The 22,270-nt window shown below is 37.2% G+C and overlaps 1 protein-coding gene across 3 annotated transcripts in view; it reads right to left on the bottom strand.

Moving 5' to 3' along the window:
- Positions 1–22,270, bottom strand: part of LOC139697528 (proton channel OtopLc-like) — a 161,774-nt gene that overhangs the window by 5,218 nt on the left and 134,286 nt on the right. For all 3 annotated transcript variants that reach the window (XM_071596256.1, XM_071596257.1, XM_071596258.1), the window contains 3 exons: positions 21,159–21,554; positions 15,265–15,425; positions 485–665 (listed from right to left, as the gene is read on the bottom strand). In XM_071596256.1, the coding sequence (XP_071452357.1) occupies positions 485–665; positions 15,265–15,425; positions 21,159–21,554 (738 nt within the window). The remainder of the gene's footprint in view (positions 1–484; positions 666–15,264; positions 15,426–21,158; positions 21,555–22,270) is intronic.

Raw genomic sequence — 22,270 nt, 5'->3', positions numbered from 1 at the left:
GATTAAACTGTTACAACTATTAAACAAGCTTAGTTGATAAATTATATAACTCCATGAGGTACTGTAGAAAGAGTCACTTTAATAATAGAACATCCTGGTTACATTAATTTTCGAAAAATGTGCTAAATGCTCTGAATTTCCCTCAATGTTACCAATTCAACATTTAGAGCTATAAAAGACTATTGATGAAGCCCCTACAGGGCGCCTCCTGTATATTCTTTAGTTGTTTTATATGGACAGCTGGTTCTGCTTTACCCGTCTCTTTAAATATCGAACACCCACAGAAAATAAAACGATCTTGGGAAAGCACAATTTCCGAAGAAAAAACTCGTAAAAACAGCGATTCTTGATTCCATAACAGCATAAGCACGCGTAAATTATGATAATAAATACCAGTAAGCTGTTCTGAGTATTAACAATCTTCAGAAAATGAAATGTTTATGAATAAATATTTTTGGAATTGACATAATAAAAAAATTGTTACCTAGAGCATGCTGCCGGGAGCCGTGGGAATGTAGACCAAGGGTATTATTCTCAGGGTTGAAGAACGTAAGAATTTCGTGCTTAGTCTCTTGGACCAAGACATTCAGCCACACACACAAGTTGGTTCCAATCATGTGCATCAGACCAAAGCGGGCGAGGAGTTTGTGCTTATACACCTTCATCTGTGAAGAAGAAAAGAGAATGAAATACTGCTTCAAAGTAAGAGTTAACCTTGATCAATGACCAATTACAGGGATAAAACCCTTTATGCAAAGAGACTTAGAAACTGCTATACAAGCTATCTCTGACGAACCTCATGTTGGTTGTCATTTTCAATTACTTTGCGAAAAACGATGAAACATTTTGGAATAATTGGTATAATTTCATTCATCAATAAATTTTAACATTCATGCAACAGAGAATTTTATTGAACTTATTTTTCTTTATTTTTAGTAGAATAATTGAAAACATTTAAATTATATATATTTTCGTAATATGAAATAATATTTTAAGCTATTTTAAAAATATTTTTGTGTTTCTTACATCACATTGGATAAAATAGAAAATGAGGTTATTAAGCTAAGGTAAATTTGGCGAAGTTGGTCAAAGAATGCAGAAGAATTCATTTAAAAGGGAAGAACTAATACCTTGTAAACAAAAAATGATGAGATCCAAACTTATTATACACACATCTAAAAAATCTATAGTGACTTTTTCATTGAAAAAAACGTCATGTTAAAGTTTATGAATACTGCTTAACTATAAAGATTTTCAGGGACGAAATCTTCGAAATCATGAAACAAAAAGCAGCATTCTCCCGATATACCGAGACGCCACTGCGCAGGACGAGGTATGTTGACATCGGCGTATGAAAAAATAAAAGAAAGTCTGAAAGCCGAACTGGGCACAAAAACGCACATTAGACTGGAGAGTAGAATAGGTCCAAAAGATGGAAAATGGACAGAATCAAATTCAATACGGTGAAAATTCTTATTTTCTTCTTCAAAAATTATTTTTTTTAGTAGCTCCTGTCATATATTCTATTCCGCAAATATGGAAAGTTAACTAGATTAGTTAAGGTTATTTCGTGATTATATTTTATTTGAAAAATAATGAAAAAGTACCTCTTTTAAGAAAAATACCCAATATAATACGAATTATTAACTTTGAAAAAGTCATAACATAAATAAATTTGTGGAAAACTTGCTTCGTTCTAGGGCTGTTTTTCCTGTCTTTTGAGAAGTAATTTCGTTCTTATACAAAATATGATGCGAAACAATAAACTAAAAATAAATAACATTATTCAAAAACCATATTTATTTTTAGCCAAATTGTAAAATATTTAATATAAACACTAAAAATACCATAGTGAAAGTTTCAGCAGACCATGAACATATTTTAGCCTTCCTCGCATCCTCGAAATGACAGAGTAATTGGTATTGGATGTCATGGCAACCAGAACCACATAGCCTCAATCTCTGGGAGCTAATTTATTCTACGCTTTCGTATGAACATGAGATCCGTAACTCACGTTAGGTTTCCCGAGAGACAGCATATAAATAATTCAGAACAACTAATTCACTTGGTCGCATTTTCCTAACTAGTTATTAGTTACGAAATTCCGCGATCTGCTTTGATAGCCTTGAAGTCAAACCTATGGGGCAGGTTTCTTTAAGTTGTGACTGATATTAATTAGAAGTTATATTTGATTGATTTTAAAATCGCAATATCTTACAATAAAAAATAATGATGTGAAATATACGAAAAATAATAGATAAAATTTAAGGAGTTAAAACTATTGAACTAGCTTCAAAATTATTCAATAAAACAATTTCGCACTTAATGCAGAAATATATTCAAGCAATAAGAATTTAAAATTGAGTTATCCGGAAATTTACGCAATGATAAACATTTCCATCTTCAGCGGATCGTAGCTAACAATGAAGAGGTGAATACTCCCTCCAGGACTAGACGACAAAAGAACTTTCAACCAGAAATAGAGCATGTCAAAATTATAACTTTCTGTTAATTTTTGAGCTCTTGAAATATGAATTCACTGCAAAGTGAATACCATTATTCACTCAACACTTAATCATATCAAATGAGGGCTGAAATCAAATCCCATTAAAATCAGCACGTTTAAGGTGGAAAATTTTCAATTTACCATTAATTTCCTTTTAATATCCATATAAATGAAGCCAAAGATTTCAATGCCAACACAAATGTAAGTCAGAAACGTCTTGAATTCGGAGTTTCATGGAGAGGCTTTTACTCTTCAATAACTCAAGAATAATCAACGTATGAATCCACTCACTCACTCAGTCATTCATTCACGCAAGGTTTCCCCAAGTAAGCGCGCAACGCAACCTCGTCGCTTACCTCGGCGGTCCCGACAACACTCCGGCGGCCCTGCGCCCCTCGAAATAAAATCCAAATTTCATTTTCATTGAAAGAGCAAACAACACCCTTTTCCATCCACCAAACGCTCCCTCCCCAAGTAACCCACGAATTTCGACTCCCGCCTTCACCTACAGACGCTTCCCCGGCGTCTCTCGAGTTCTTGAAATGCAATGAAAACATTGAAAAAAAATTTTTTTCTCAAAATAAAACCATTTTTCATCCGAAAAATGAATTTTCCGCGAGAGTTTCCCACGTGTGAAAGACATGGCAACGCTGCCGCGGTCGGAGGATGAGGTTGAATAGGGTGGGTGGGGTATCCCGAGGCACGAACCCCTCATCTCCCGTGACAAAGGAAGAGGGAAAAAACAAGGCGGATTTGGTGCCGAAAAAAAAGAAAGAAATGAACGAGAGACATGCGTGAGACAGAAAAAGTTTTTTTCCTTCCAGCTTTCGCCCAGGGTGAGAGGGTTAGAGGGTTTTCCGTTTAATTGCAGGCTCCTGGTTCGAGGCCTGAGCCTCGTTCAATTACGTGAAGAGATACTTTTCCGACGGGTGGGTATGAATTTTCTTTAGGGATCCTGGCGGGAGATGCGCGCGGTGAGGTTGAATCCTGAGCGAATCGGAACGTGATAGCACTCTTAATCATTTACGTGAGCTTTTACTTTCTACGGCAACATATGTAAATGGAAAGCAAACGATCGTAGAACTCGATGCAAGCAAATTGCGAAAGAGTATTACTTGTGCAGATCACTTAAAACTCAAGTAATCGAAAGTAATAAAAAAATAAAGAATACAATAAACAAAGTTCCAATTTTATCGAAATCTGTAAGAAGATAATATTGATGATTCATGACATTTTTTAAGTTGACTACTGAAACTATATTTAATTTACACCTTAGGGGAAGATATCTTCAGAACATATAAAATGCCGGTACCCTTACGGTAATGGGAAAATTGAGTGCATAGCTCTGAATGATCTCACGCGAACCGATAAATATCTTGAGCGGCAAATTTCACATAAATCGCACGTGTTCCAAAATAAGAAGCCACGAATGTGATATAACAATTAATACATTTGTGTATATTGTGGCATCCAAAAAAATTGAAAATATTCCATGTTAGAACTCTAAAAATTGGTAGTATACTCTATCCCTCAGTTTTAAATAAAACATTATTCAACATAGATATACCAAACAAAAACAGCAAAATCAACTTATGATCGAATATGTTTCTTAACAACTCATTCTATATCATCGTCTGTGTGGTCTCTAATGCTATAATAATCTACGTAAAGCTCTCTACTTTAATTGACAGGCTTATTAAAGTCATGCTGCATGTTATTCTTACAGTTCAAAGGGGTAATAAGATTTGAACGATCTTTATTACCATACTTCAGTGTGGCTTGCAAGAGTATGAGTGCACATCCACATACGTTGGTAGAGAGCGTCAAAACATCAGATGTAACAATAATATCGCAGGACCAGTATTCTTGACTCAAATGGTAAATGACAGCTCGATAAATTCCAAATTACCGTTAATGTAGCGAGGACGCAGTCCCTGCATGCTCTGCAGGGAACTGGAAAAAATGGGTGGCCAAAGGTTCCAAAGGCATTGTCTATAATGTTCAAATCTAGAATTTGTTTTCCCTGGTGATTTTAGCCGAAAAATAACAACTTTCCTTAATAACTGGCTAAATATGCTTAAGATTATGCAAAAGGAGATAATTATACCACGGGATCTTTTGTCTGGAATACGTTAATTGGGTCGCTGGGTTTCCCTAAAATCAAAATTTTCCCTGCTCCCTAACATTTAACCAATACATTTTTATACCATCCTTTACTTAACCAACCCCACACCAAAATCACCTTCTTTTTTTGATGGCTTAATTGAACCTTAAACTAGTTTTGACTGGAGAAAACTTATCTTCACTGCTTCGAGTCACAAAAATATCCCAGCAGAAAAATGAATCAACTACAGGCGTCACACGACAAAACTGTAAACAAAACCCATTTCTGAATGAGAATTCTGTTCGCTTCGATGATGAAAAAACCTATATCCGTCGCATTCCACCAAAGAATGCGATGGAAACAAATCTGTTTGGTTGTTATCTGTCGCTATGTGATATCTAATCGTTCGGCTGTGATTGCGAATATGTCTTGCTATCGTCACATTTGGAACCGCTTGCATTCACGGTTTATGCAATTTTTTACAAGTAAGAACAATATTTAAGAGCTGCCAACTGTAAACTCTGAAATTAATTCCTGAAAAAGTATCTTGTAAAATTTTGACAATTGGACATGAAGTTCCTTGGGCATTCAAACTGGATGAACAATTCTTTCCTGGTCACAATAAATAAAAGTAATTACAAATCTCTACTTTTAACTTATGGGAAAGAGGTAAAGGTGGAAAAAATACGAGAGAGAAAATAAATAAAACAAATCCTTACGCCTGGAGTGTCTTTTGTTTAAGGGAGAAATAACGTGCTCACGTGCCAGTTCTAGCTCGTTGAAGAGGGGTGAGGTTGAGTTCGGTGATGGGGTTCAAGTGGGAATTGTGGAATGGGGTGCGGGAGGGATTTTTTTAAAGGGCTTGTGAGATGGGGAGAGTCGGAAAGGACTGGAAGGGTGCGGAAGGATGGCCCGGGAGGATAACCGTGAATTTCAATGAAGGGGAGGAGTGAAAAACCATATGGTTGCGAGGTGTGAGCAAAACGCCATCAACCTCATGTGCAGGATCTGTGACACCAGAAATGACGCCACACTATGTTCTAAGCAATCAGAAAGATCACGGTAATGATCAATATGCAAGCGTTCCGAAATTCCATAGCCGATTCCTCGGCGTCTTAAAACTAGAAAAAAAGGGAAATGGCATATCAAATAGAGGATAGGGAAGACTAAGTTTCTAACAAAAGAGCAGGAGGTTTGAAGAAGAATTAACTGAGCAAGTTTAACCTCGGTATCGTGATTTCCTGGGTGCCTTGCAAACATGGGAAATACATAGCTCCGGAAAGAACATAATTTAAGTCCAGAAATCATACGTACATCAACATCGCTGGTGCGGTTGATTCCGGAAAGAAAGGATTCGGTATATTTTCTCATGGGATCACTAATGCTCACAGTGGCTTAAAACCTCCATTTTTAACAAGTGTCTGGTAAATTAAAATAAGCATACGCAATCATAGCTACAAATGAAAAAAAGAAAAACAAATAATGAACGTTAACCGATATAGAACAAGATTTTTCTAAAATGTCAAAGAAGTATATAGAAAGAATTTTCTCTTCACGTAGTATAAACAAATATTAATTGTGACGCTAAAATTTTGACTCACATCTTGAGACTATCAAAACTTGATTAATCTGACCCCTCGATTAGAAATTTTTATCACTTTCACCAGAAGGGAGCACTCTATGAAACTATCTCATTCGAAGATATTTTTAAGGAATATTGCGCTAAACAGATGAGCTTTTTAAGTACCCTGCAATATACCGCTAGGCAGTAGGTGAATACACATCAGACTAATTTAGACCCGAATAATGACCATTACCGCGGTTGGACAATCTTATTCTGACCCCTTACCGTTTGTGGTAAAAATTACATCTTAAATTTATCTGATCTACACTTAATCTCTCTAATTTCACTGACATGATCTCGTCTGTCGTAGTACGATGGGGGTAATAATACATTTTCAACATCATTACTAAAGACACATCCTTTCACTTAAAGCAAGATATTTAACCTGTAATTTAACCTTCGCTCCTTGAGTGATTTCCAACCTAGCTCCTCAAATACTTTGGATACGCTACTAAGGTTATCATAAAACCGTTTATGAAATCAAGCTCTTCTACGATGCACGCGATCCAATTCGACAATCAATCCAACTTCGTGAGGATCAGCGAAAAGTATATTTTCTCTTGGACCTTTTCATTACATTTACCCAGTACTCCTCTAAAGTTCACTTCGTAGAGCTGTATCAGAGTGCTGAACGAAAATCTATCGTATATTATAATTTAGCGAATAATCGAAATTCTCAGATGGATTATGGATGACGAACCCTACATATTCAGTAACCAGCACTCCTTTGACCGAACCATTCCTATACCCTCAAACAGTCATTACAGTCCTAAAGCCTATAGCATCCTCACCCCCCCCCCCGGATATCTAAAAACTCAGTAAACATGAGAGCATCCATAAATTGTAAATGTCTTGCATCATCATAGCTGAGAACTCTAGGACTGACTTTATACTTGTACAATATTATTTTAAATAAAAAATAGAACGCGTTTCCTGAAATGGTTTACAATCAGGTTTTTAAAAATTTTATCCCAAAAACGTGTGGCACAAAGGCATGCCAATTGAACAAAATAATGTTTCAGGGTCGTACTTCCCACATATGTATAGAATTAACTCCCACATAAGGATAATAAAATTATCCTGCTAATTGAAAGCTCTGCACATAAGTACCTACTCCCCACGAAGAACGAGCCGGACTCTTCGGCGTGGATTTAACCTCTCCCTTGATTGATGTATTTGGCCCGCACGCGCAGAGTACCGTAAATCGTCTCGGGGATGGGAGGGGGTGTAAAAGGACCCCAGTGCTACGAATCATCAGGGGTGCCGTAGCAATCGAGACCGCTCCTCATCCGCTGGGGTGGTTTACGAAGTCACGCAACCCCACACGAGGGGTGAAATCCATACCTGCATGTCGGGGCGCCGGAATTCTCTATTTATTTTTCGTTAAACTAAGATTTCAAATCCCACAGTCAATATTTGCAGTTCTGTTCAATGAATTTTTTGCTTGCGGCTCAGAAGAATCACCGGATATGACACGTGTTCTGGTTCATTGACCCCTCAATAGTAAGCGGCCCGTCCTGAATAGTTTTAATAGTGGGATAACTAATCACAGTACTCTCTGATTGACTCCGCGATATGTATCCACATATAATGACGCACAAACGTACTTTCTCAAAGAGGAATCTTAGGTGAAAAGAATGTTGTTTGATTCAGACAACAGTTTCGCCGAAGTTGCATTCGGCGTCTTCAGGTCGAAAATGCAGAATGCAGAATACTTCAAACCACCGCAGCGAAAACCTACGCAGCCATAGAAAAGAATGATATCTACACCTTGGCTTTCAAAATTAATGATACCCCATAGAACAGAGCTCTGAATTTTGAACCACTCCTTTGAGATATAATAACTAAAAAGAAAAGTAACAACTGGAAATAAAGTTGATATCGTCCTCAGAAGATTTATATATTTCAACAAATGAAATTTTATGGTACAAAATGTCGTCCCTCACCCTAATTCACTTCAAGTATTCACTGATGCCTTATTACAGCTCTAAGGTCGGGGATTTAGGGCAACAACCTAATACCAGGTAGATTGCATGCTGACTTCAAGGCTAAGGAGCCATATTTTTAAAAAGTGTTTTATATTAGAAAATTTTCCTTCTGCTGATAGTACAGCAAAAGTTTCTTTGGCATTTATGGGCAACTGGGAGCCCAATATAATGCAGGATTCCTTAATAAAAACTCATAACATTGACAAAAATACGATGATTTTCTTCAAAGGAGATGTTTTTACTACCTACCTACGCATCCAGGTTTTGAGACTAATTAAATTACAAAGCTGAATCGTTTTATAATTAATATACTCACAATATGATAGAAAAACATATTAATTATTACGATAATTAGACATTATACTATACTGCCTTGCTCTGACACAAAGCAAGAGAACAAAATTTTTATTCACTTATCTTTTCGATTTAATGAATCATCAATATGGTAATGAAGATGTGATCACGTAAATATGCATATTAGATTTCGATTTGCAAATTAAATTACTGCGACGATTACTACGTAAACCCGCATAATCTAAGAAAGATTTGCTATAAAAGCCTGCATTGAAACAAAAATATCACGCCTATAAGTCTTGGCGACCGTTATAAAGACGATATCATTTGATTCTGATTTCCTTGTGCTCTTTATGGATGATGATAAATGAGATATAAAACAATCCATAAAACTCGTCTTCCCCCCTCGCTATGAGTGTGGATCGTAAAGAGTGAGGATACGATGATCACCTCACAGGATGGGTTAGGGAGCGACGACAAAGAGGGAAGTCAACCGAAGAAAAGATGAAGTCAGCGTAAAGAAAAAAAATTCCTTCACTTTCCATTAAGCTGTCACAACAATGTCTCATCTGACGTAATACGAGTACGAGATACCGACAAACAACGTGGCAAAATAGCACATATGAAAAAGGAGTTCTTCTGGCAGTAGAGGAAGTACAACCGAAGTGGAAAGAAAGAGAAAAAACGAGAAATGAAGCAGTCATTACTTCAATACGTACTCTAAAAGCAAGAGAAATTATTTAAATGGTCTTACAGTAATAGAGAGAGAATGACAGATAAAGATTCCTCCTCTGAACCTCTTTAATAATTGGAAAAAAATCTTCATGACTTAGTCGTACTTCTTACACTTCGATGGCATCAAATGAAGTGTCAGAACAGTTCGTAGTTCTTCTCCTTTAAACTAATATCCCATTTGAAATATTCCATCAGAATAATCCAAATCACACACTGTTCTGCAGTTCTTTTATGACTATCTGATCTCAACCACGATAAACACCAAAATCTCGGCATAGGAGAATTCTCCCAACCCCATATTTTCCGATCCTTAATGAAAAACTGCATGAGGAGAAATTCAAGCACCTGACTACCATTTTCTGTATGTCTCCCCACAGAGGAATGATTTCAGAACGACATATGCACCAAATATAAATTCTTTACTTCTGAATATGCGTCGTTGGAAGTATTATCAAACATTATTATAGAATTAGTAAAAATATTTTGCGCAAAATTAAAAGAATGTATCATAATAATATCCTCATTGCTCGCTTCTCACGCATTTACCGTAGAGATATTAGAAACCAAAGGAGATGTTATATAATAAATTAGCTTTAATTTTATCTAACTTTTGCAACCTAAAGGTTAAAAATATGTACATCAAAATGTAATAATTCAACAAAATTAATGTTACAAATAAAAATTTACAGAAATTCTTCCAAATGTTTTTAGAGATGACTTCAAAATCGTTTGTTTTACATTATTAGTTGAGCATATAAAATGACACGTAGGCAGAGTTGAGTTGAGCTAAATAAATTAAGACCTAACTGTTTTTTCTTATTCTTCTCTGGTATCACCCAATCAGTAAAGATTGCTAACTCTCAAATACATGAATACATGAAGACATCAATACATGAAAATCAACGAAGAAAGCCTTATTAAATCATGATTACTATTTAAATACCTTAACTTACCGATAAGTAAGTTAACTTACACACCTAAAATTGACATGAAAATCGGCAATGTTTTTGACTGGCGTTATTTTAATTGAAGGAGGAACTTGCAAAATTGCCGGGGGTCGGCGACGGATAGAAAATTTGAGGAAGAAAAATAAGCGACTTCAGGCGACGGATTTACCATAAAATGCGAATTTCCGGATTCACGTCAAGGCGGGAAGTTGGCGGGAAAGGGGGTGTATTCAGACGCATCTGTTCAGACGGAGAAAGGAGAGAGCGGGCGAGGGAGAAGGGGATATCCAATAGCTTTTGTTGACGGGTCCTAAAAGTTTGCATCATCCTGTCCGCTGCAAATAAGACGGGGAGAGCCAGGGGTCGAGGAATTCCCTTCGAGGGACACAAGATTCGTGGATGGAGGGTTTCAGCGACATGGACTTGCTTCCTCGGATCCAACGATTTTCGAGCAAGCAGAAACAGCTTTTCGCAGGGGTGATTAGCTTTGCACCCTGCATTTGAGCTGAATGAAACTCAAAAGTTTCAGGGGCCACTCCTTAAAAAAAATTGGAGAGAAACAAACTGGCAGTACAATTTAGATTAAAATTTTGATCCGTTTGCGGAAAATGCGCCAGAAAATCAGAACTGGGATTTTCGCAGATATAATACGTGAAAATAAATACTATGATTCAACTTTCACTCAGGAATTCTTTACCACGTAGCATTTTACATACTAAATATGAATCAATTTAATATTTTATATTTCACCTCCAGAAAACAAAGAAAGATTTATTTCCAAATTCTCTAAAGAACGCGAGTAAACGTCAAAGCCTTCGCCCGATTTCATCGGATATTTAAACTTGTTGAAGTAGGTTACATGGGGAAATTCATAGATATATCTGCAATAGAAACTTTAAAAATTATCAAAATTTATCATTTTTAATGAATGTATCCGAAAAAATTTGTTGTCGAAAAGAGGAGCTGATAAAATAAGCACTGAAATAATAGGAAACTGAAGGTATTTCGTGAAGGGAGGAACACTACTTTTATGAATAATAGCCTTAGTTTGGAATACGAAGCGCTAAGGGAAACAGTTATGCATCCACACGAACGTTCTTTTAGACATTTGCGCCATTAATTACATTAACCTATGAGTTGATATCATGCCATTGAGTTTTATTTAAATGTACACATTAATCAGTACAATAAATAGCCAAAATATTCGGTTTAAGTTTAATATGTGGAATATACATATACATGGACATCTTAAATGGTCGGCGCTCAAACTAAGGTCTTCTGTCAACGACTCCGAGCAAAAATGGACAATATTCTGATACCTTCCTGTCATCGCCTTCTCGAACATCTCTTTATAGTTCTAATCTTTCCTCCACACTTCCCAAAATATATCCTAACCCGCTTTGAAATTCCCTTATCCCACCCAAACCCTTCATATCCGTTATACCCTTCCCGCTATAATCCTTTTACCCGTATATCCTTCATTGACCCCATCTCACCGTTCATTCCCGTATCATTCAATAAACCCATTACCAGCTTTACCCGAGCCAATCGCCTGTCGGTGGATGACGGAAATTCGCTAAAATAAATGAAAAAATAAATAGAAGAGTAAACGAGGATCAATTAGGAATGGAGGCGGGAAAATTTTCCGGAATTCTCTTCCTGCCCATCGAACTCCGTCGGCTAGCCCTTCAATTGGTTCCCCTCGTTGGTGCCATTCCAATTGCTTCGTGGATCATAAAACCAACTGCCACTTGCTGACTTTACCCTGATACACCCAGTCAAAAAAGTCTCACTATGTTCGACGAAAAATTGAAAATCCATCGGGAAAAGTGTTAATGAAATGATTGGATCAGGCAGAGTTAATGATTCTCTACGAGCAATGATGGTAATGACCCACTCGTAAATGCGTCAAAACTTCATGCCAGGAGGAAGAGTAAATTTTACGACAAAATTGGCAGACTATCCTTCAGTACCGAAGGGACCTTTTCAAAAAGGCCTTTCCGAAACTCGAATTTACTTCAGAAATCAAGGAAATCGTTTAATAATAAAAAATGCTAACTGGATCAATCTCAGATGAAACGACTTCTTCTCTGGCACATAAATGTTCTTTTACCTCCAAAAATATTCAGAATAATAGCCAAAAATATAATTTTAGTTAAAAAAATACATTACAGACTTATTTCGCTGCTTACACCGTTTTGACATTTTTACTCCATTTTAAAACTAACGTATTTATCAAATGCATAATTCCCTTCAACTGTATTGAATCATGGAGGCTGGGCGGCCTGAGTTTTCATTAACATTCCGATCCCTTTTCAAATGCTGCGTAAAAAAGGAGCTGAAGCGAAGGACTTCGCACTTCGGATTGTACGTTACACTGTGTTACTTCTTTGTGCCTTTGGTTGAGGGGGATTACCCCTTACTCCTTTTCCCAATAATTCCCACTAAAATATCGATATCTACATCCTACCCGGGTAAATGACATTAGTAGTCGATCCCCTCCCGTAGAAATTACTGCTATGGTTACAAAAGCTGCATCATAACCACGAGGAGCATCATCTAATATTCTACGATAAAGGTGAGTAGTGGGATACTGACTGGGCCTTAATGGTAACCAAGTTTCACGTCGCTGCTTCAAGGTATAGAGGTAGTTTCAAATCCTCATCATAATCACATTGAAATTAGGTCCAGACAGTGAGCCAAATTCGCCATCCCAGTTAATGATTTTAGATCTAAATGAATAGCACTATGACTAGGTACCATTTGTGCTAAATAAGGATAGCGGAGTATCATTTTCCATAATGCCAGATTGGATAAGGTGAAGGGGATTGAGCGGAGATATATTTGTTGCGTGTCTAGCAATTTCTAGGTTATCAAAACAATCTACATAATCGGTCGAAGAACATAGAAAAGGGATATGGTTCTTCATTTGACGCGTAGCGCTATTTTTACGAGACTTTTCACTATTTTTGAATCGTATAATGTATACGATAAGTTAAAACTATTATTTCCACAAGGGTTAAACAGAAAGAAGGTGAAATCAATTCACTCTTGGTGGAAAATATCATGCAAGTATTATACATCGTGAATGGAATCTCAAGATATTCACTTAATGTAACCGATGAAACGAATCGGTAAAAGGAATGATTTAAGACACATTCCTGTGATTGAGTCATTTTGTACTGATATACGTACATTTGCATAACCATCGGCAATAAGTGATGTATACCTTTTAAATATTGTCAGTCAATGACCTAACAATCATCGCTTCATCATGTACTGACAGAGAAATATATCCCTCATGTTCTGAAAGGTTAACCTTTACATTTGGAGGGAGGACGGAGGTTTGAACGATCGGACGCTTGGGAGCTGATCAAAATCGAATAACAGGTTTCTTTCCGCCCGTTCGGTGGCCGCTAAGGGAGGGCCAGAATGCAATTTTTCTTGCCAATATCGTACCCCGGGGCAAACTGGTCACTCACCGATATAGGCACTTATTAAATTTTGACCGCATCATATAATTTTTTACCTGCCTGGCTGCGATATCTCGCTGTCTTTTTCATCACTCTAGGGCAAAAACCGGTATGACCTCCGAACTGCGGGCTATCTGGACATGATATAGTACCGTGAAACGACTTTCTGCATTGTACTAACTTGTTTATTCAAAATAATCGGAGTATGCCTCATTACTGCTTTAAAACTTCGTGGTTGATATTGCCGAATAGGTTTAAGTTTAAGACAATAAAAAGACAAAATTTCAAAACATCCAAGCAGGGTAATTTACAATACTCTTGGGTTTAGGTATAACATTGAAAAAGCTACCTTTACTATGTAATCTTTAATTGACAAACTAGATATAATTTCAAATGACTCTCGAAAATATAAATGTATATCTATCCAAACTAATCGGTCGATGAAAATTAATGGAATTACTCTGCTGAGAATTAAGTGGGAAACTGTTGACTATATAAGCACTGCATTTCCTCAGTTATCTTTTAACGCAAAAAGAAAATTTCCACATTTTCATGGCTCACAATTTTTATATAGCCAAAAAGTTATTATTCATAATAATGATTAATGCAAAAATGTCATGTACGTCATAAAAAACCATTGTAAACTATATAAATAAGTAATTACGTAGTGACGGACTCTATTTAACTATCGGTTTATATGCAACAATATTCCTTTACTTATTACTGCTATTATATTATATTTATTTATTTAACTTTTCATATGTAATCGTGTGAAATATTTAAATTTCGACGCATTCTGTTTTTCTCATTGTCAACTGCATCAATGCAATAACTAGGGATTACGTCATAAATACACCTCAGATATTGCTAAGAATGGAGAATTTATTTGAAAAAATAACTGTTGTATAACTCTATCAACTCTACGAGATCAAACTCTACGAGAGGAGATCAAACTCTACGAGAGAGGATCAAACTCTACGAGAAAATAAGCGCGGAAAATGTGGCCATATAGAACGAATGTAAATAACCTGTATCCATCGCCCATAAATCAAATGTATTTATTTCTCTAACCGTTCAAATATATCAAACAAAGCACCTTTTCATCCTTTTCAGAACTAGATCGTAATTAAGGCAAAACTTGGAAGATGCCTGAAAAATCTAATTCGCAACATACTTAAGAAACACAAAAATTGACGATGCAAAATATTTTTTTTATTTCCGTCCAGTAAATCCACACTCTTAACATTCGCGCACACCCCATTCCCAAAAATGATCGGTAGACATACGCTGAGCGTGTTGTGCACGCGGCAAAGAAAACGCAAATCCGGGCGCGTGTTGAGCAATGCGAGAGGTGGTGTCACCGTCCGTGCCCTCCGATAGAAGCGCGCCACGCGACCCCCCCTCCTCTCTCCCTCGCTTTCCCCCTTCCTTCCCCCAGAGATCCTTAACGTAACGTGCGAATGCGGCGGCATTAATTCTAGAGGGGGTGGGATACGGAAAGAGGAGAGAGATGAAGAGAGAGAGGGGGGAGGAGTTGGTAATGAAAGGGGGGAGGGAGGTACCCTACGTGGGGTAGTGGAATGGGAAACTCACCTCATTATTAAGGAAGATGAAGTACATTTGGATGAATATGAAAGCCATGCGGGTGGCTGGCGTGAGGGCCAACAGCACGTTGTGGCACTTGGTGTTCCGCTCCAGCTCGAAGTACTGCCCGAACTCCAAACCTGAGTATATCATGCTCCCGATTCCGAAGGCTAAAGAATGGAAGGAAGAATGGATGGGTGTTGAAAAGGGGAGAGACAGAGAGATGGAGAAAGAAATAGAGAGAGAGATCAAGATTTTGCAAGTAAACGACTATACGAATCGGAATAAATTATGAGAATCTTTTAGTTGCTTGAAATAATAAAAAATGATTCTCATTCAACTACTATCGATTTTTTTTCTTTTATTGTGCCACAAAGACTCATATCATTATTAGAAGTGAATAGGCGTCCAAAAAGCTCCACTACAATGGTGATGATATAGAAATTGTTTTGGTTCACTCATGCTATTTCGCAATTAGAAATATTTAACAAGTTAGAGTTGGAATACAAGACCAGGAATGAAAAGATAGTTCAATTTATCAGGGCAATTACACACATAATAGAATACTGATAACACTGAAAGAGAAAGGATCTTAAATAATAAGTGGCAATAATGGTGTCAGCATTGTCATTATTATAAAATATAGATATTGACAACTCTAAGTGAAAGAGAATAACTACTATGCATATACACATTTTACCCTTCATTCAATGCATCAAATAGTCATACTGAATGAAAGATGATATCTGCTGGTGTGCAAGAGTGCTTTTCTGCTTATCTTATATACCTGCATTTATCTTAGAATAAAATAACGTCATAAATATATTGTGCGTAGAAAAGGATGGCTTCAATTTTAAAAGTCGTTTTCTCATGAAATCACTATTAATAATTCGTTGTAAAAGGAAGCATCCCCGTTGTTTTTTTTGCAATCTCAATTGCAAAGAATACCAACGGGGATGAGGAACTAAAGTGTTTACAAAAACATGGCTAGACAAAAATATTTTGCAAATTTTCATTCATAAAGGATATTAACAACACACAGGTCAAACTGAGGATTATACAGGACCTGTATTTGAGGATGAAAAGTGTTAAGCAAAAATATTTATTTTGTGAACTTTACACATGTATTTATGTTTAACATTGCTTCTGCATTGTAATGTCAAAATACTGATTGTAAATAAATATAGATTATTAATAAAGAAATCTATTCGGATTATACTACTTCTCCAGAAAAACCTCATTTTTTCTAAACACAACTAACCTTTATAAAATTTCTTAATATCCATCTAGTTTATTTCTCATTTAATTTTAGTCCCTAATCGAAAAAATCACCAATCTACACTCTTACCTTTCATCAAACATCAGTTACTAAAACATTTCGATAATGTCTGTCAAAGTCGTCAAACTAGAATAATATTAGAGTCATATAAAGATAAAGTGAAAAATTTATATTAGGAATAAAGTATTTACCCTTTTTGTGTCTCTGTACTTATTCTGTCCAAATATTTTTGAGAATAAACATTTCCAAAAGCAACTTTGTTAGGAGTAGTTTTATGACCGTTTTTAGAAATTACAAATCACGGCTATGCTAAAAACATTGTAAAAACTGGTGACCGTTGGTGTACATGGTGACGGCGAATTAAAGGGAGATGAGTATATTAGCAATTAAATAAATAAGGCCGAAAAGGCCTGAAAATGCTCACCATCTCAAAAAGTACGCCAAAAAGTGATTTATTCACGGGCAAGCTGACACAGCTGGGCGAAGAATAACGCACGTTGGGCACATAGGTATCAGCAAGTGGGGCATAAACGCTAGGGGTGTACGTAAAACTCACCGTAAATTATTTCCAAGCAAAATATTGAACGCGAAATATTTATTCCTCCAGTTCAGACTTTTGCCTCGCCTTCTCCGAACCGAAAGAGGGATACTTTTTTTCTCTTTCCGGCTACAGCAAATGAAAATGTTTTTTCTCCCTCTTTTTCTGCCTCATTTTTTTTCTAGAATTTCACGCTGGGTCGCAGACCGTAAAAACTTTTTCCACTCAATGCAGCGAGCTTTCAGGATCCCTTCGCCCCTCCTACGCGCTACTCCACCCGCCCTTTCACCCCTCTCACCCCCTTCATCAAATGTCGTCTGCAGTCCTCCACTCACCCACAAAATCCTCCACCCACCAGCTCCCCGTCCACTTTCCCTCCACTCTCTCCGCTTTCTTCGCACTTCTTTTCCACTTTCGATACCCAACCCAAACCCTCTATCAATTCAATCTCCCTCTAACCCAGCCTCGCATATCTCAGTGCAATCCATTGCTAATTTCGTGCCCGCTGTCTCGCCCATTAGAGTTCGCCATATTGCAAAGGCATTGCGGAATATAACTCCTCTTCACCCCCGCGTAAATCTTAATCAGTATAATCCCTATGCCAACCGCTAATTATCTATGAAAACACTCATCTACGACTCTGCAAAAGATAACTGAGTTTAATTCAGACGGACCAAGCACCAAAGAGACTAATCCTTTCACACTAGAGATCTCAGGAATGTGGTCTACATAAGAGTGGCGCATTTCTAATTACTAACCTTCGAGTAATGTTTGTGGCTACAAGGATTCCCCAAATTAATTACTTATGGCATATATTTATTTATATTCATACTCACGATCCATTAACTAAAAAAACGGAACACGGATTAATTAATGACCTCAAAATGTCAACATAACCACTCAAATTTCAGTTATTTCAGTCCACCGTTACATCTCCTGTTCCCCAATTATTCCTTAATCACATTTGAAGTAATACATCGGAAATATTTACCTCACCTTTACATTTTCTAACGATCCGGGCGACCACTCGTTGAATTTTCTCAATGTCATGACCGTAACATTTCTCTGGTGGAAAATTCAATGTGTTTCTGGAGGGCGTTCCGTTCCGAGAGAATAATCATCCCCTTCCTCTCTCCTTCTCGCTGTACGTCCATTACCCGTCGCTCCTTTTAGTATTCAACCTCTTTCCCTGCCTCCCTCAGCCTCCACCTCCAGGCGTAATGGAAGTGGTGACCAACGTTATCTTCTCATCGACCCTTGCAGCGCATTAACCCCTGCAACTTTTTCTTCACTTTCCTCTCTTCCTCGAGATATGTCGTCGGCTGGGGTCATTTCGTACCAAGAACACACCGATAAATTTTTAGTCGCCACTCTTACATCGCCACACCCGCGCTACACAATTACGATTTGCTTGCGGTGACAATAACAGATTCCGACTTTGCACTGTTATTCTTTGAAATTAAATAAAACCGTTGGCGATAAAAATACTTCACAATTTATTTCGCGGTAATTTCATCTTCCATGTTTAGAAAAATCTTTACAACATTGCAACCAGACTGCATTATGTGTTTTTCCAACATAATTTAGTTTCTCATATCTTTACTTTTTTTTATTCCTTCGCATTATTTCATTAATTCCTTGATCTTCCGCCGGGAAGACGAAGAAACAAATATATCGAACATATTAATAAGGAAATAAAACATGATGATGATGATGATTCCTTTACTATACCATAGACTCCTTGATGTTCTGTTGATTACATACGATAAAAATACCGTCAAAACGATATTATTACAAAGTAATGCGTTCAACGTATGCATACGACTCCACAGTTGAGAAAATATGATAAATACGGCACAAAAAATTTAGGGTATTTTCATGACGATTTTTATTGGATTTTTACTTTTGCGTCAATCTAGCGAGAAATAAATGCCAACAAGCATCCATTAATATATCTTTAAATCATTTTTTGTCAAGCTCCTTCTTTTACAACAGAGAGTCGAATCTATTCTCAGCATATCAAAGTATATTTTAAATAAATATTAAAACCTCATCAAGTCATAAGGGCCACTAAATTTTGATCCAGTTACGAAAATAACGAGTTTCATGTTTACTGGTTAGCAGCTGGCGTTTCTATACTCTAAGGAATGGTTTTATAATGGCTCGAAAAATCCTATCGTTAGGTTATGTGAATTTTTTGACCTTAACCGGTAGTTAACGTTAACTTCCACTAAACATTAAAAAACCTGGTCTGAATTATAAAACTAAAAGACCTTTTGGCCGACATTTAAAAGAAGCAATGCATTCTAATGGACGTATTCGTATATTGTTCTCTACTGTCATGTTTCGAGCGACCAGACATAAACTCTATTTAAAATCACCCTTTGCGCGGTCACGTTTCACCATATTCGTTGATGATGGTTCAGCTAAAGGGAATCTAATTTTCTCTACCCTTGAATAAGCGGCAATTCCCTATTGTCTTAAATTTTCCGCCATGAATTTTCATTTAAATTACTGATTTTACACTTGAAAGTATTTGCATTTTTACCATGCACTCTTATGTTTAAACGTTAAAGCGGATTGTTTATTGTCGTAGCAAAATAATATTTTGCTAATTATGGTAAGAAGAAACTGAATTTTAAAGATTTCAAATTTCTTTACGCCATCATTGTTCCTGTTCCACTCTCACGGCCTTTCAGCTTTTTTTTCATTTTTTCTCCTTTCCCTGATCCCTCGCCTTTCTCCAAGTCGATTCTTTCACATGCAAATCCATTGCTTCTGCAATCCCAGTCAATATCCATCACTTCCCCGACCCAACTTTATACTACTACTCTATTCTACCATACAGCGTAAAAGAATAACATAGGGGCTAACCGACTTCCATTAATCTTTTTTCACAAATTTACTTGAATACTTCCGTAAGTAACTTAGTAACTTAAATGCTTTCAACTTAAATTATCACAAATCCTAATTATAGTGAAAAATTACATCTCTTTTGTCCTCATATGGATTATAGTATTTTTTTAATATTGGCGATTTTTGCGGGAGAACATAACTAAAGTACCGTTTCTAACTTACGCATTTATTCAAAGAATTCGGTATTTCCTCTGACCAGAAAATATGGGTTCTATCGGAGAATAATATATATCATAGAAAACAATTTTTATCATGTAATGAGAGAGAAATACAAAATAAGCAACGAGTAATCCTTAGTGAGCTTTAGAGAGATTACCGACACGAGTACTGCTAACGAATTGTCAACTAAGCTTTCACTAAAAAACAATATTCCAGAGTGTAATTAGACGGTTTCCTAATTCTAACACTTAGATATATTTCCTTTAATATCTGCCAGTTTCCAAATTACGTCATCTGTATTTTATATCAATTTCGAAGAGTCATATGAAAGGCTTGCGGAGTGATCTGTCAGTTTTAACACTTCATAGTGACTCAAGAGTGAGAAAATCACGTCCTTGCCGGACCCACAAAAGGACCGATTTAGCTGATCACAAAATATTTTTACTCCCCCTCAAACTCTTTACAGCCCTTTTGTTGGCCGTCTAATACCACGTAGTAAATGGATGAACTCATGAGTCTCTTGTAAAATGCTCCCTCATCTTTGTCACGGTAGCTACTGCTCTGAGTCAGTGAATGCCTGAAAATTTCTTCTTTTGTGAGCCAAACGTTTAATTTGTTCAGGTGAAAACATTGGCGAAGATGGCTTGTAGTGGGGTATATTTTGCACACCATAAGCGACAAACAACAACGGAATAGAGCCGACCATTTGCGTTGTAGAAGAAAACAATTACACTGTAAAACTAGTAAGAATTACGGCTAGGTTGTTCTTACAAATCTACGTAACAAACTGGTATCCATAATTGCTCAACGAAGACCGAGATTTTGCCCCAATATATCAGTTTTTCTAAGGTTTCCAATAAATTACCTTCTTTTAATTTCTGGCGAACTTATATTAACTTGCTTTATACAGGAGGAACCTTGTTAATGTTGCCAAGGCCAAAGTATAATAGTCCAACTTCATTACTTATAGCACATTTAATACTAAGCAATCGCAAAACGAAAGCCTCCTACCGACAGCCCCCATCCTCAGGTAGAAACTCCCGTAGTGGTAGGTCCTCTGAGACAGATAGGACCGCCTCCTCCTCCTCGGCCGTCTGTACTTATCGCGCTTAGACTCCTTAGCCGTCGTGGTCCCCACCTCGCTGCCTGACATCCCCCCACCCATGCCCGGGGGTGCCAGCGGTGGCATCACGGTCTCCGCCCGGTAGCGCTGTTGGGCGTGCTTCGACTGCGGCGGCTGTTGCAGCTCTTCCTGGTGCGCGGCGTGCTTCTTGTAGTGGCGGGGCGGGGGTTGGTGGTGATGCGAGTAATGCTGGCCGTTGCCGCTCCTCTCCGTAGTGGAGCTGCCCTCCGTGTCTGTCTGGTTTCCACCTGAGTCCGATGACACTGAAATGCCCCGTGCTCGCTCTGTGAAAAAGATCCCCAAGCACACGGCTTCTATGATCAATGAGCGACCGAGTGACATGCAAGAGGTTTTTTTTTTGGTTTCTCTAAATGCTTCTGTTACAATCTCGTGCCGTGCATGCTTCGTTCCCCCCCAACAAGCAACCAATGGGAAAAGGTGAATGCCGAGCTTTCCCAGGCGAATGCAACCAGCGGTGATCCATGCAAGTCGACGTTATTTTCGATAAGGTTAATCCTTGTGGGAATATCAGGGGGGTAACTTGAATCATAACCAAATATGAAATTATCTTTTAGAAACTATAGAAAATATTGAAACCTCATATCAGGTCGCTGCTTTCTTTTAGACATAGCAAACAAAACTGATATTTTTTAAATTTGTAAGCACACGAGCTTTCAAGTTGATGACTTAAAAGAAGTAAACTCTCACGTTTAGAATTGGTCATTCACAATGCGAACGGATAGGGAACGTGGTACTCTTTCTGAATATACTAAAGACCAAATATCAAGAAATTTCTTCGCGGAAAATCGAATCTACAGGTCATCTCGGTCTTTTACTCAAAATCTGAGCTTAATTAATATATTTAATATATTTTATACAATAATTATTCATTTCATTGCAAAAAAAATTACCTTCAACCTATAATGATAGGTGAACTACTTAAGTCATTTATAATTTCCCAAATTACATTTCTCAAGCAATTGTACTCTAGCAAACAAGA

This window comes from Hetaerina americana, unplaced genomic scaffold, assembly GCF_022747635.1.
Source record: "Hetaerina americana unplaced genomic scaffold, ioHetAmer1.1.p SCAF_8, whole genome shotgun sequence".
Taxonomy (NCBI): domain Eukaryota; kingdom Metazoa; phylum Arthropoda; class Insecta; order Odonata; family Calopterygidae; genus Hetaerina; species Hetaerina americana.
Note: the sequence above shows the minus strand (reverse complement) of the source record. Positions and strands in the feature narration are given on the sequence as shown.